The sequence below is a fragment of the Cololabis saira genome, chromosome 17 (assembly GCF_033807715.1).
Source record: "Cololabis saira isolate AMF1-May2022 chromosome 17, fColSai1.1, whole genome shotgun sequence".
In the NCBI taxonomy this organism is placed as follows: Eukaryota; Metazoa; Chordata; class Actinopteri; order Beloniformes; family Belonidae; genus Cololabis; species Cololabis saira.
Window position 1 is genome coordinate 23,505,733 of NC_084603.1, and position 16,943 is coordinate 23,522,675.

Sequence of the window (16,943 nt, forward strand, 5' to 3'; positions counted from 1 at the left end):
ACCTTTTTTCTTGTTTTTGGACCCCTTTTATATAATTTTCCACCTCATTTCTTTTTATAAAGAGTATGTTTTAAGAGGTTGAATATATCCATTCCCTTTAGATAAATCCTCGATTCATCAGATTCTTAGAAATGTGAAGAAATATGATAAATGTGCCTCTTTTTCCAGAAAAAAAAAATTCTTTATGTATTCTCTTGTTCTTGCTATTTCACCATCTCATTTGTCATTTCATTTTCCCTCCTGTCTCTTATCCTCATTAACGCTGCTTCCCTGTTGGGTCTACATCTCCCGTGTTCCCCTGTTTTGTAACCCTCCTCCCAAACACACACACACCCCCGACAACTGTACACTGTGGAAATAACAGGAGGACAGGAGACATGCAATTAAAGCACAATGTATTATTATTTCACAGCTCCCCAACCCTCCGCCGTCTCCCGAAGCCCTTCAGATTATGTAACAGCTCAGTATCGAGGGAGCCAGACTGTGGAGGACAAGTTGAGGGGGTCTTTGCCAATGATGCAGCTCACCAACTCTGGACTTTCCCCGGCAGCTTGCGTACTACCCCCTCACTCCTCCTCCTTCTCCTCCTCCTCCTCCTCCCGCTTCCTTTCCACCCACCCATCCACCTACCAGCCCACCCTCTCCCTGCCTTTCACACACACACACACACACACACACACACACACACACACACACACACACACACACACACACACTCTCAATCACGAATGCACTGGGATTGCAGCACCAGCAGCAGCACTGCGAGATGGAGATCTCCGCTGCATGTGTGAGTGCCTGTTCCCGGTGAGTGCAGGCACCACACAGCGAATGAGTGTCAGTGATGCTTGAATGAGGTGAATAGGGGGAGAATGGAGTAAGAAAAGAGGAGGATACCACTGAGGACCTCATATGGTTTTGAGACAAGGTCTGTCTGCTTTTTTCTTTCTCATATCCCGACAACCTGAATCTTTGCCGGATGTGTCACAACTACTCCAGCTGTCGCTGCACCAGCTGCCTCTCTCTCTGCACTCCAAAAGCTTGCGAGAGCTGCTCCAGTTGCTGGACGGTTCCCTGGCACCCACTGAATGAATGGATGAACACTGGATCTACGAGGGATCTGTGCTTTGTTGCCGTTTGCACCTTTGATCTATTTCTCAAGGTGAGACTCTACTTCCCTTCATGTATTTTTGAAGTTGTACATATATTTACAGGTATCTTGTATAAGTTGGGGACTCATTTGCTTTATTTAAAATAGAAACAGAAAGAAAGTGCATGTCAAAAGCCTTAATTATGACAGAACATGAGTGTTAAAGTATGTGCTCAATGCATGCCTCTACAGGCATTAGATGTGGATACATTTGGGAGGAGGCATTCTGCATACAGGCATTCGAAGGATTAATGACAAATCACAGGGACACAACAAAGGCTTCTCTTTACAAGTGAAAAAAGGCAAAAAACAAAAATGAGTGGTGATGTCATTTGAATTTGATTAATATCTACTCATCATGAAGCACGTCTTTGCAGCCCCTGATAAAGATGCAGTATTTACCTTGTGAGGCTGAGCTTGATTATGGAGATTCCTGCTGCTGTCAATTGTCTGGTCTTATAGCGAATAATATCGATGAGGGTCTCATAGAGTTAACTATAATAGACTGTCAGAATAATGATCATCTATAAGAAAACACCACTAGTATTAAAGTCTGTGAACTACACCGTATGACAAATTTATGTGTGACGCGTGACGCTCTTCCCAAGGCTGAATTTAATGAAAGGTGTGCTAAGACTTATCATGACTAATGGCATGTTTGATACAGCGGGCTCTGGGGTTCTGCATCACACTCAGAGCTGCACTTGTATTTATCCTCAGCCACCCCCCTCTCCCTTTTTTGCACGTCACTCCTTTACTACCTGATTTTTGAGTGGGTTATACATTTAAGATATCCCCACCTACTGAGCTTCTGTTTCGCTAGTTTAAAAAAAAAAAAAAAATCCACATGCCAACTGAGTTAATCAGTCGATTATGTGTAGTAATAGATCAATACCCTTTTTTTAATCACTAAGCTAATCAATGTGATGCACTTTAAATGAAATAAGAGCCACACTGAAATAAACAAACAAATAAATAAGAAACAAAATAGCCTTTTTCAAATCACATTCTTCAAACTTTCTTTTCCCAAGTTTTTCCAAGAGAAACATAGAAGGAAGCTTCTGAACCTTCCCACTATTTCTGATGGGGATACATCTACAGTATATGGCTATATAGTCATAATGCAAACTTTCACAGGAGTAGCCTGTCATAGAGACAGCTGAGTATGACGATAAAAAAATGCTGCACCGTGAAGTGTAGGGGCAAAACCTTTCCTTTGCACACCACTGTAGCAAGAAACAGGACTGCATACAAATCCTCATTGTCAGGACAAGTACACACAATGCGCCATGACCCCTTATCCTTTACATTGTGCTTATGAAGGCATAGTTGGTGCAATGTCACACTCAGTAATGAATGCAAATAGTGGGTAAAAAATCCTCATGTAAAGTGGAAGCATTGTACAGGGGAATGCATAGGGGGAAACCTGTTTTATAATGAAAAGGTAACATTTGCACTTCAATGAAGCGATATTTCAACACACGATAAAACTCAAACACTGAACATCCCACGGTGATGCATTCAGTATGGATTGATGTTTGATGAATGTCAGGCCAAGGCAGTTACTTAACCATCAACAACTCTGGCTAGACGGCGTTATCAAATGTAAATATCCCAAAGATGCACTTCAGTAATTATCGTGTTGATACGAGCTGACAAGGATACAAGGCGGTCCAAGCAAGGCAGTCTTTTTTTTCTCTCTCTCCCTCTGCCTTGCGCTGGGGAATAAATCATGAGTCAGCGGTGTTGCAGGAAAACCATTGCATGCAAAAAGGATCCAAACCCCCTTTATAACCCCTCATAAACAGCCATGTTTCAACAGCATTGTGGTCATGACAATCAATCACAACATTGTAGCCAAATGTGGATTTTTTTTTGTTTTTCACACGTGCATGATTTTAGTTTGAAGAACCGAAGGGCAGCTGGAACAGACAACGTGGTCTGCCAGGCTCCATAAGGAGATTTCAGAGGATTACTTTTGCAATTTTAGAGTCAATGCATTATTCATAATCCTTTGGATAGCTGAGGCCAAATCAGGGAAGGACCTCAGGTCATTAGCACAGATAGCTTGCTGTGAGGAGGAGGGCTTGGAGGAGGAGAAGAAAGATGTTGAGAAAAAGGAGATTCTCTTTCAACTATTGGAATATATCCATGTGTCACAACTCTCTCACTCAGGCGACCCTGACCTCCTCTCTGCATCTGACATTCGACAATAAGGCACTGAGGAGCTTTTCTTGATTCCCTTTTTGTGAATTACCATTTAGCTGCTGTACATGCATTACAAGACTGCACGAGAAACGCTTGGAGGAGACTTCCTGCAGATGTGATTACCTTTTCAGGAGTGTTACATTGGTGTTCCTGAGTATGAAATAACACAATGTCATTGGAATCAGCCTCAAACAAATCCTTTTTTATCCATGCAACCGCTTCTGCAAACATCTTGACGAATCAAAGTGCATACTAAGTTAATGTTCCAGTCCCCCTATAAAATTCATCCGCTCCATATTCCAAAACGATTTGTATTCATTCCCAACACAGTAGAACGGATTGTTCTTGCATAATAAGATTGTTCTAGTTATCTTCTTGTACTTTTTGGGGGGCACTGTTTCCTACGTAGCTGTGAAAGAACTGCAGCAGTAGCTGAAGTGTCACTATAGCAGCTGTTATAGTGCAGCTTTCCGACGCTGGCAGTTGTCTCTAAATATATTCCACTTCTTCTGCAGTTGGGGCTGAGGGTTAGGTTACCATGGACAGACTGCAAGGTGAAACACATTGCAGGAGTCTCGAAAAAATACAACCCCCTGCTTTGTGTTATCATTCCCTGTCGGCTTTTGTGTGCATTTGTGCGTGTATACACTCTTTAAGATGCTGGCAAAGGTGTCTCTTTGAAAAGGTGACTACAGGGCCCACATATATTAATGCTCACACCCTCTCTGCCTCCTTTTTTTCGTCACCCTCATGTGCAGACGAAGTATAGAGAGGATACAAACGTATTTATCCATGTGGACACATGCAGTCAGGGGGAAGAAAGTCAGTTCTGGCAACATTAGAAAAAGCATGCATCATTTTAATATTTAAAGTCTACTTGTAATGTCAATGTAGATCAACGCTACATTAGAAATGAATATTGATCCAATCCATGCATGTTCTTGTGAACAAATTTCACAGACATAGTAAAACTGGTGGTAGGGAAGCAACTATTCAGTATAAATTTCCCACCAGAACAATCACATTGATGGATTTACAACGTCTCTGGATGATAAAACATAATTACTGTGAGAGGAGCTGCAGCACCATGAATAGCTTGCTTTTGTTTAGTAATAAATGATTCATTGGAGTTTATTTATCGTGGGGTGTCTTGTCATATGAAAATGATTAACCAGCTCTTTCTCATGTTTCCTTTCAACCATATCAGACATCATTTCATTTCCGTATGCTGCTTGATATGTTTCATGCGAAAGCTTTGAAATGTGCTTCATCACAGCAGACGAGACAGAAAAGGTGATTTTCTCACCCATTTGATCACATGTAGGTTAATTTGAAAATCCGCATGTGACTGACTACAAAGAAACACTTGTTTTTGAAGTTTTTTTCATAGTCAGTGTCTTTGTGCGACCCAAATATTTTAAAAATGTATCAGTATAAACTTGCATATGACTTCAGAAATATGAAGTTAAATAAAGACTCTGTAATATTTAAAACTGGAAATTGTAAATTAAACTAAGACTCACAAATGAAGGAATAATTCTAGCTTGCTGTAGTGCATTTAGAGACATGTTAACAACGGGGCTGCTGCTGACTTTATTATTATTATTATTATTATTATTATTATTATTATTATTATTATTATTATTATTATTATTATTATTATTATTATTATTATTATTATTATTATTATTATTATTATTATATTCATTTTATCAGCTGCTGTTCAAACCTGTGTATTCTAGCAGGCTGAAATTAGTTGATTGTGTAATCATTGCTCTGTCGGATACTGGGCTACTTCTCTTTCTCCTGTGCTAAAGTGATCTGAAGCCATTTCTGAATTAATCTAATCCCTTATTTTTGATTTGAAAACGTCTACTGCGCTTTTTAGGGTTTAAGGTCAGTCATTGTGTCAGCTTACTTAAAAGTGATTTACAACGTGATCCCAGAGCATGCAGAGTTCACATTTGGCGTGTGGTTTTTGACCTCGCCACTCCGCTCAGCACGGCTCATATCGGGCGAGTGATGATAGTAAATTTCCCCCTGGGGAGTTTTGAGAGTCCACAGGTGGATACAGATGGAAGTGCGCAGCACAAGTTATTACATAGTCCCGCATTTGTTGGCTACAGCTGCCGGGAGGCCATTTCCTCTGCTGTGGACCTCAGATCATGAGGGGAATATATTAAAGAGTAGAAACACTTGCTTGGGGACTGAGCATTAACACCCCATAGCCATTTCTTAACAAAACACCCCCACTCATTGTGGGAAAGCAATCTTAACAGAGCGCCTCACACGGCTTGTGAAATGTTATGTAGCATTGATAAGAGGTGGGTGGATAAAAGAATAGCAATAGGTGCAGCTGAGCGTATCCGAGCAGATCGCTGAGAAGCTCTTTAGATGTGATTACGATATGAAGAAAAGAAAGGCCAATCATCACATGAGCCCATTGCTTGGAGTTGGACTCCTTCCCTAATGTGTTTCTCCTAATGCAAATGTTATGTGCAACAAAAGTATATCAAGTGAATGTCGTGTTTAAATCACTGACTAATGTAAGTGATTACATTAGGGAGGCATACATTTGCAGGGATCAAGAGGGGCGCCCTAAAAAACACCTTATCTGCATTAAAAGTTGGCTATAGAGTCACAAACGCAATACTGCTTGAAACACGTGAATATAGCTGTCTCACAGCAAAAATATCTGAAATAATACATTAATAAGCAAAAGCACAACAAAAGATAAGACTAACCATCCTACGGGTTAGTAATATCAACAAGCACACGCTTACTTAACATGACAATAACATAAGGACACAGAATGTTAGCTTAAGTATTAAATGATACAGTATTAATGCAGAAAATTATTGAAAAGCCTGTGTTCCTGAAGCTCAAACTGTGTGTTTAAGGCTGACAGTTGCTACAGTATCAGGAAGAGTCAACAAACAGTATTTGAATAATGGCAGAAGCAGCAAGATTAGTAGCGGGAACATAATTATTATTCCAAAAAGGTCTCCTGAAGCAAATCATCAGACAGTTGGCAGGAGAACTGGCTTGTGAGATGCCACTGTGCATGAGCAGCAGCAGCAAGTGTGCGTTGAGCTGAGCTGTGCAGCAAAAGCTCCGCAGACCAAAGAAGTTCACACAACAAATGAATCATTTTTCATGTATGATAGGCGCACCCCTGAATGCAGATGTAAGCTAAAGGAATCACTGTAAATCAGCTCCGTTAGTTAAGTTTTACATTTTGCGAGAAGTCATTAAAAAATGAAACCTGAAAGAAAAATCTGATATTTCGAAAAAGAAAATGATGTGTCGGAATGAAGTCACGTAAATCAAGAATTTGAATTTCTTGTGTGTGTGTATATATATATATATATATATATATATATATATATATATATATATATACATTATTATTATTATTATTATATAGAGCAATATAAGAGAGAAAAATATAGAAAAACCTATGAATACTATTCTAATAGTTTGCATGTGTATCTATCTTTATACATATTGTATAGTATGGTGTATACTGTGGTGTAAACAGTACATTTTTTATTTTTCCTTTTAAATGCAATTATTTTTTGAATGACAGATTTTTTCTAAACTTTTTGATTTTAGCAAATTTATGTTCCCAAAGTCAGGCCAAGTAATCATAGATCACCTTCCTTTTATTTGTTTGTATTTTTTTCTCTTCTTTTAGGAAATATGGTGAGCAAAGAGGACACCAAATGTGTTGTTCTCTCAAATTCAGATGAATCAGATTCAGAGACCGGCCCGTCACACAAGTCACAGTCCGGAGCAGAAACAGGCCCACAGCAGGTGAAGAAGAGAAACAAAGCTTTACAAGTGCGTTTTAAGGATATTTGTGAAGCTCAGAACGAGCATCGGGGAAGACATTCCCGGTCCATTTCCTGCAAAGTAACACACAGGAAGTACATGACCATGCCCGCTAGACGATCTATCCCAAATGTGACTAAGAGCACTGGTGTTCAAACCTCCCCAGACCTCACTAAACGATACAAGACTTTCCCGTTTGAGAGGAAAAAAGGGCACACGTTCAAACATACTGCTTTGGTGGAAAATTACAGAGGACAAAACAATGGATTCCTGAGTGACATAAAGGCAGAAGGAGATGATGTTCAACCTATTGCCGAGTCCTCCAAGTACAAAGGTAAGATTGTGACGCAGACAAAAGCCCTGCTTCACCACACTGATGACAGCAGTGATACAGAGGATTTAATTTCCAGTGCCAACTGTGAGGATGGACCCTCCTGTCCAGACTCTTCACATTTCTCAGAAGAAGGCCACCCAGGTAGCCCTCCATCTAAAAGTGAAGCCGAATACCAGCTTTGTGAGAAGTGGAATAAACATAAAGGATTACACATGGACACCGGCATTTCCTCAAAGCGCCAGCTGGCTGACTCTAAGTTTTCACAGGACAAACCAAGGGGCACGGGTCCTGTTGCTTGGAACTCTCTGACACAGGTCGAGTCTTTAGGAAGCCCCTCTGTGAGCTGTAAACGGAAAAAGGGTGCGCAGCTAAATGAACAGCACTTGCAGACATTTCCCCATAGTGAAAAGTGTTCAGCCCAGTCACAAGGGCAGTGTAGGACAAGGCATGTGTCAGCCTCCTCTAAACTGCAGCAAACTGTTGAGGGGGAGGATGGCTTTCCACCAGGAGGCACAGGAGCCCCAGGCATGAGGAGCAGCCAGCAGATAATACCCTTATTTGGAGACAAGGATATCAAAGCGCAGCTGCAGGCCATGGAGAGTCTCATCAACTCAAGCCAGGAGACCATCAAGGTCCTTCTTGGAGTTATTCAGGAGCTGGAAAAAGGTGAAGCACAGAGAGAGGGGTGAGTAGCGTGCACATTTTAATATGTGCAGCCAAACACACTCAACATGTGACATTGTGTATCTTCATTTCATGTCATGCATTCCAGATATACTGCTTTCAAGGTTAAAACGAGTATACAGCATTTCAACTTCAGGCTTGCACATCATTTCAATTTGTTGTGAAAATGTTAAAACCAAAATAACTAGCTATTTTCGAGAGACATGGCAATACCAGCTAGGAGTGGGTATTGGGAAGGACCTCACGATACGATACGCATCACGATACTTGAGCCACGATACAATACACATTGCGATATCCCGATTATGCGATATCCCGATTATTATATTCTACATAGTTCACCGAAAAATTTTAAAATGCATCACACATCTTAAAATCCAAGTTGTATATATGTACATCAGATGATAGTGATGGATCTTAAAATCCGAGTTGCACGTTCATCAGATTATAGTGACAATTCATGGGACAAACTGAGTCAAAACAATGTTTTATTATAACTATACAAGCTAAAGTTACAATTTATTTGTATATGTTTTTCATATTATTTACATCATATGAAATTAACATTAAATTTAGTATGAGGTTGCTTTAATTATGTGGCAAATGATAATAAACACAGGAAAGATGGGTACTAAAACCAAGGACAGGCACAGTGATCAGTCAGTATAGATATAAATCCATAAATAAATAAACCTCTGTCCATTATTTTTCATTTTTTAAGGACAGGCAATTGTGTTATATAAAAAATAAATTATAAAATGAAATAAAAAGTGAAATAAAACCTGAGCTCAGTGCAGGGCCCTCCCAGGGTTGGTAGAGAGTGGCAATGCCCAGGACTGTCACTTAGGTAGGAGCACTGGGTGATATAATGGGAAAAAAATCGGGGATAAAAAATATTAAAAAAAAAAAAAAATTATAAAAAAAAAAAAATCGATATTCAAATTTTTAATATCGATATTGAATCGGCTGGAAAAGTATCGCGATATATTGCCATATCAATATTTTTGCCCACCCCTAAAACCAGCACAACAATTAATAATCATAAGCAGATGCTGCAATTAGTATCAAAACATTCTTCCGGTAGTTTTCTTTTATTCGTCAGTTTACAGTGACAATATATAACCTCATGTTATAGTTCACTCAGTAAGACTGATCTGGAAACTTTGATGGATGTTTCTAACAAATAGTGTAATCATATAAAAATTGGTATCATGGTTTAAAAAAAAAAATACAATTTTGAAGGAAAAGATTTCTTCTTTACCAAAAGCACTTGTAGCTCACACCAAAGTAAATAGAAATTCCCCATCTTCCACACTTACACTTGATATTTGCAGGTGCGGGCTAATGCACAGTGCCCTATGACTGCCAGGACAATGTGCCCGTAATGGTAAATGAATTACCTCTCATCCTTATTAGCTGCAATGTTGGCAGGGATGAGACCGACCACCTACCAGTTTTAAACTAGCAGGAGAAGGATGCTTTATCGACCTCATGTGAGTCATCCATGTGCAGGGGAAATAGTTTAGAGTATCAGGTTCACTATCTGTAGCCTTTAAGATCATGTACTGTTCCATTTAGAGACATAGGACACAAATGGACAAGGTTCACCGCTGCTGTCAGTACAGGAGATGTAGAGGGACACTGGATGAACCACAAATAACCTTAGTTTATTATTCATGATGGAACAAAGCTTGGTAAATACAATTGCAGTGAGAAATGTGCTCTTACTGGACAAGATGTATACACACACACACACACACACACACACACACACACACACACACACACACACACACACACACACACACAAATACTGTAAATCATACACAATTCATGTACAGATAATAAGTCTGTATTATATTTTCCACTATGAGCTTGGATGTACGAGACATGTGCAAAGTACAGACAATTGTAGTTCTGTAACTGAACACTGGGGACTGCTTTCAAGAGCCAGTCAATCTCCAGGGACTCCAGTTTAAGAGCAAAAGCAAATTGTTACAAACTGTTTCAAAATAGTTTGGGAGTCCATAGCCAGATTTTCTTCCCATATCAACTCTATCAGGTAAATGGCGGTGGTAAACTGGAGTACAGCCTTGATTGGCAGCTGCTAGTTCTGGCTGCTGCTGGAACAGCTGGTTCCTGCAGTCAAGCCACACATCAAATGCCTTTTGAATAAAGCTCTAAATCTGCCACTGCAAAACGTAAGATTTTAACTGACTGTATCTGATTGTATCCATTGTTCTTATTTCTTTCTTTTTTGTTAACATTTTAAATCAGGCTTTTTATTTATGTTTTAATGTCTTTGCAAATCATGAGTAGCCTTGTTGTTGAATTATGCTATAGAAATAAAAAATCAGAATCAGAATCATCTTTATTGGCCAGGTTCAAACATTGTCCAACAATGAATTTGACTCCGGTTATTTCGCTCTTTAGGCAGTAAATAAACAAATGTGGTAGTTGTTGACATATATACAAATAATACAAATAATAATATAACAACTAAGGTGCAGCAGTCTGAGGTAGAGAAAAATTACTCTGAATAAAATAACATATATACAATTAAACTTGCCTTACCTTGCTTTACTAGAACCCTGGCAAAGTATGCACTAAATGTCTATGATCATAATGCCCACTTTGTGCTTCAAATGTTGTACTAGAAGCATTAAAATTAGACACGCAGTATGGATGTTTTTAGAAGACTTACCATCTTTTCAGCTTCTAAGCATTCCTTCACGTGCCAAGAAGCACTGGACAGAAAGCAAAAACTGTGGCTGATGGGAATATTGCTATTCTTCCTCCTTTTTATCTTAAAAATAGAGGTTTAAAGAACAAATAGCATTTCAAAGATGTCCACTATACAATGTTTTCTTTTTTTCCCCTTTTTTTATAGTTCAGACTCATCGAAGCATGAATGTGCTAAGCGATGGATAACCACTGAATTGAATAACCTTTTTCCAAAAACAAAAATGTAGTTATGTGATATATTAAATTAATTATTTTCTAATTGGACATTTTACCATGATGTGATATATTTTTGTGCTGCCTCTCGCCTGTAATTAAAAACTTTGTGTCTCGTTTAATTAGAGATGCTTAAAGAATTTCATATATTACCAACCTTTTAAAATCATAAACCACATCCGGAGTCAGATGCCTTACAGCAGCACAATTCTAAATATCATCCCACTCTGACTCTAAAACCCATAGCAATACAAAGAAAAATGTATTTTCAGTCATATTAATATTCTGAACAGAACGAGACATCCTTGGTGTGGATCTATGAAACTTGGTTTCAAAGGTCCAATTAGTGCAGCCTCCTAACTCCTAAGTCTTGAACTTTGATTTCTACAAAGCTGTGAGTGCTATACCGTTCCTATACACCATATCCAAGCATTGTGTTCCACAAGTTGCAAACACTTGAAAATATCTAGCTGATTAACAGTCACATTTGTGGGCGGTCTTGGATTGTTAAACATGTGATGGCTCTTGGGTGTTACCAGAAGTGTGTTTCCAGTAACGTTTGGACAGAGGAGGAGAATTTCTCAACTTCCTGGGAGGAAACTGAAAGGCTTACATTCTTATCTTATCAAGGGCCTATATATTTAATTTGTTAGATAGGAAAGAAAAACGGCCCAGCATGTCGGCCAAATGAAGATTAGTATCATAAATTAGCCACTGGCTGCCCTGATACCTAAACATTGTCATCAGCAATTGAAAGTCATATCAGTCGACCTCTGGTAAAGATGTGCAGTTTGGGGATAAAACTTATGCTTTCCATCATCGGATCCCAAATAATTTGGTATCTAAACTCTGACCTTATCACTTCCCACAGATGATACTTGCACAGAGAGAGGTGTTGGCTGGTGGCGAGCAACAACTTAACTCCACACCCTGGTCCTAACCCTGGAGGATACTCGCGCAGGGGTTTAGAGCAGCAACAAGCTTGACATTTGTGAATCTGTTTACCAGAGAGAGGCATGCACCATTTGGCCATTTTAAATAGAGCATTGAGAGGGAATTGTAATGAAGCATGTCGAGGGCTGTAGGTGATAGCATTATGTTGCTCTGGTCACCTGAACTTGATGTCGCTACAAGAGTCCCTTCTGAAAGTTTAAATCAGTGACTCATGTCCACGTATTCAATATGCCATGTTGATGATTTATGGATCAGCAAAGTATTTGTCAGAAAAGATGGAAAAAAACACGGATGCCTCCAATCAAAATCTTTTTTTGACATATATCCAGGCCTATTTATTTTGAAATAATATAATATATTAAGCCTTTCTTTAGAAATTAAATCAAAATAGTGAAGAAGGACAACAGAAAAAGAGCCAATTATTTCCGCTGTCACTAGTCCAGCAACCCATTCCTCATCAGTGTTGTGCACGTTTGCTACTTGCTAAAAGCCAAAAGTCACTTTTCATCATGGTGTGACATATTTGGCTCAGCCAGAGCACAATGTGAAAGAAATTGTTGGGTTGACACGATCAATCAAGAAGAAGTAGAAGTTATGACAAGGATGTTATGAGGGAACTGCGGTAAAGCAGCTCAGTCACCCTTCTGTTTAGAATTTCACCCGAGTTTCTTCTGTTCCTAATATGCAACGAAACAAATATGTGTACACTGTTACATTGTTTGAAAAAATAAAGAAAAGAAAACTAGAAAAAAAAATCATCCAATTTTGTCCAGGTTTCTGAACAAACAAGGCATTTTACTTGAACTTGAATGGAGAACCTAACTATACTTTTACTTTCTTTTTCATTATTGTACAACATTAAAAAGAAAAAAAAACATTTAAAGTTTTCACTCATAAAAGATATTTTGAAGGTGAAAAATCTAAATACTGTATGTTATTTGAATTTTTTTTACAGATTTAGTCTCCACGAAGAAAAGAACTCAAGCAAAAACCTGATATAAATGAGATTATAAACAACTCGTTGTAGAGTTGAATAATTAACATCCAGTTGTGCTCTGCGTGGGGGCTGATACTGATTTTATATTAAGACGGCAAAGGAAAAGATCTAAATGACTTTCAAAGAGGGTCCACTGCTGGGGCACAGAGGGCAGGAGTTATTACTGCTCAATTATAGCAAAAATTGGAACCATGATTATTTTGGTCAATAACAGAGACAGAAGAGGTCTATAATTAAAGTGAAGGGTGCAAAAACCATGGAGGAGGAAAACATTTAACTTAATTACTTCATAAAAGGTTTGAGTCATCCTTCGCCAAACTTTCATCAAATGGACGACTGTGTGTGGAATATAACGAGACAACAAAGCAGGGCTGAACTCTTGACTCTGCTGTGAAATGATCCATAAGTCTCCGATATGTGACGGTGGGCATTTTGACCCCTCAGAGGAAAGGGTCACTGCAGACCAATATGAAACTGTACATTGTTCATCTTTACAGTGATGGTCACATTCATGGGGATTTAAGGGTCATTGAAGGGTTTGATAATGATGATGAAAATCACTTGACTCTGGACCTCTATCGTCCGCAGTCACCAGAATTTGAACTTACACGTTCAGCAGTGCTTTACATCACTGTCTTCAAAACAATGAACGAGAAGATATGTGGAGATTAAAGAAACTTGGAGGTAAACAGAAACATATCAAACAAGACAATTTTTAGATATTGGCTTGTTCATTTGTTCATCAACAGTCATGATCTTGCTGTCTATGAGTCAGATTACATCATCAAAATCCCCTTCGGGAGGGAATTTATCGACAGTCTCTCAAATGGTCCATGAGTCAGTAACAGATACGGTAAATGTTTCCCGCAAATGTCCAACAAGAACTCAGATAACAGTAGAAAAAGGAAGTTGTGCAAATTGTTTGGTTATGACGTGTTTCAGTTCTCTTGAGGGTTTTGAAACAACAGCAAAAGAATATCACAGACACTTGATGACTCCTGATGACCTTTAGTAACTCTTTTGTTCATACATTAAGCAGTTCTTACTGTGGACGGGTAGAGCAGCAGGGATGGAGGCAGGGGGTATGGAGAATGAAGCAGAAATGATGAGGGGAGACATATCCCAGGGAAGCTGACATGGACAAACAATACCGCACTTCATCTTCGCAAACAGTTAGTAAAGTGAACAACTTTCAGAAGTTCTTTTCCGTGGCAAAATGTTTTAAACTGATATTCTGTGGTTTAGTACAGTGCTAGCAGAAGTGGTCATGAACATTTTTTTTCTCCCTAAAGAGCAAAAGGTGGTTCTGAGTACATGCAGTGATTATAAATTTAGGTTAATACACTTTAAATATGAATGCAAAGCTCTTTATATTACATAAATGAAGAATCTCCGTGAAAACCCGGGCAGCAGTGCAGCACTAGGACAGGCCTCGTCTGCGTGGTGAGTTATTGTCTTTGCTCACAGCAGTTCCAAGACTCTTTTATCTGAGAATAGGGGCAGGATGGATGAACTTGTTGCCCTTGAGCTGCCATCAACATTTTCAGTCCACACAGACTGCTCTGTGTAATCCAGTTAGGTCACCTCCCATGTCATCGGGGCAGTTCAGGTGCAGCTCCTCCAATTGTCATCCATCACGGTGAGGGGCTGCAGTGACAGAGCAGCTGCATGTGTGGCTGTAGTGCAGGCCCTTCCATAGCACTGGAGCCAGCCAGAGCTTGCAGCGCAAATGACAAATCCACACCTGCTTATGTAAAGCACTATAAATGATGGCAATATGAAATGCAGAAACTGTTCAATTAAAAAAGAAAAGATGAATAAATAATGTGATGTTTAGTGTGTCCTCTTTACCATACATTATGCAGGATTGATGCCACAGGCTTTTAGCATAAAAATTACGGTCCCTGTACAGACAGAAGACCTACAGAGTCAAATAAGTCATGTTAATTACTTTTTTGTCTGCCGTCTGCAGCAAATTGATCTGTATGAGACAGAAAGATGAACAGTGTCAAATGTACAGACATAGATTTTTCATTACATTTGAGTAATGCAGCAGTTAGTTGCTTTTTATTTGTTATAGCCAAGAGAGTAATTACACAGGAGATGCATCACAGTCTTTGATGGAAAAGCACACTAATCCCATTACGTAAAGCAAGTCCACACACTTAATTAACCAAATCTGAGGGATCTACATTTGAATTTCTGCTGCATTTTCACCTGTAAGCAACGACAGATGAAAAGGAAGCTGAACAAATCCTATAACTGATGTCCACAAGTGTTGAAGGGTAAATGCTGTCACTGCAGATCATATATTTCTTCTTTTTTTCTTTTTATTTCCACAGGCTCACGTACAGAACAGGACAAGACACGGCAAATTGTGATACTTGTCGAAATAGCGCCTGCATCATTTACAGGTGGGTCTTCTGCACTGTCAGTCATCAATACTGCATGAAATGCTGATTTTTGTGTGATGAAAGAGAATTTCACAGGAGTTGTTTGATGCATGAATGCTTTTGGGTCATTCTAACCCAGTTTAGTTAAGTTTCATGGAACAAACTGGAAAAAAAGTACTCCAAATACATTTTAAAATCTTTTTAATCTTTTGTTCTAAGAATTTAGCTTTTTCATTTATTTTTTGTTGTTATTCTTAATAAGCCAGGAAATGTACTACATTTTTTTACATTACATTTATCAGAAACCTTCATCCAAAGTGATTTACAACAGATCTTTGCTCATTTTGGTTAAAATAGTTTTGTTTAGTTGTCATAGCAGCCTCCAGTAATTAAAGCGGACAGTGTTACACTTAGTTTCTTCAAGTCCAACAGGGCTTCTTGATCTCAATGTAACAACAAACCTACTGATTTATTTATGATTCTACATCAGTAAATACAAATTTAAAAATCACAAAAGTTGCTAAATTCCATTGTAATTCAGTTTGCTCAGAATTGCATTTGTTTAGAAAAAAAGACTATTATATTTTGAATCAGCACAGTGAATGAAGTATTTTTATGACAATATCCCACAATTTAAGAAAAAAGGCTATCAATAACCATGAAAAGTTTCAAATAAGACATTTCTTGATATTGGCAAAAATCATCTGATTAGTTTTCAGAATTTTGTAGGTACAAATGTAGATAATGAGAACTTTTCTTTCTGTTTTAAGTTTTAGATATGAAGACAAAAAAAAGAAAAAAAATGTACCCTCTTTTACTTTTTTATACATGAATTAAGCCAATATGCAGAAGCAGTGTCTGAAAAACATATTTTATTATACCTCCTCATTTAATAGCTTATAAAGCCATCTTAAGCAGCAAGAACACAAATTAATCTTTCACACACACACACACACACACACACACACACACACACACACACACACACACACACACACACACACACACACACACACACACACACACACACACACACACACACACACACACAAACACACACACACACACACACACACACACACACACACACACACACACACGTAAAGAAAACTGCTCAGATGTGAGTGAAGATCTCATTAGAGAGGATATCTTAACCTTTCCCTGTTATCCCTATGGCTGGTGGTTTTCTGCTGGCGGCTGTGGTTTCCTCTCACAGCCAAAAGAAATGGATCTTTTGACAGTTTCTTTTTTTTTTTAAAGATATGGATCAATATACATTGTCCATACTAGTCCATAGTAGCGTTAGCATGCACAGGTGTCTATCTGTAGTCCCGTGATAAAAAGGGTGTATACTGTACTAGCCTCCAGCAGCGGAAGGATGGATGGATGGATGGATGTTTTTTTATAAATTAATAAAAATGACTGTCCAATCTC

General features: G+C 38.6%; 1 protein-coding gene across 3 annotated transcripts in view; it reads left to right on the top strand.

The window, feature by feature from the left end:
• The first annotated feature begins 773 nt into the window (after positions 1–773).
• insyn2ab (inhibitory synaptic factor 2Ab) overlaps positions 774–16,943 on the top strand; it is a 43,133-nt gene continuing 26,963 nt past the window's right edge. For all 3 annotated transcript variants that reach the window (XR_009784354.1, XR_009784353.1, XM_061745202.1), the window contains exons 1-3: positions 774–1,159; positions 7,053–8,208; positions 15,459–15,530. Coding sequence is in view for 1 of the 3 variants with exons in the window: in XM_061745202.1 (XP_061601186.1) it covers positions 7,058–8,208; positions 15,459–15,530 (1,223 nt within the window). In the remaining 2 variants the exon portion in view is untranslated. The remainder of the gene's footprint in view (positions 1,160–7,052; positions 8,209–15,458; positions 15,531–16,943) is intronic.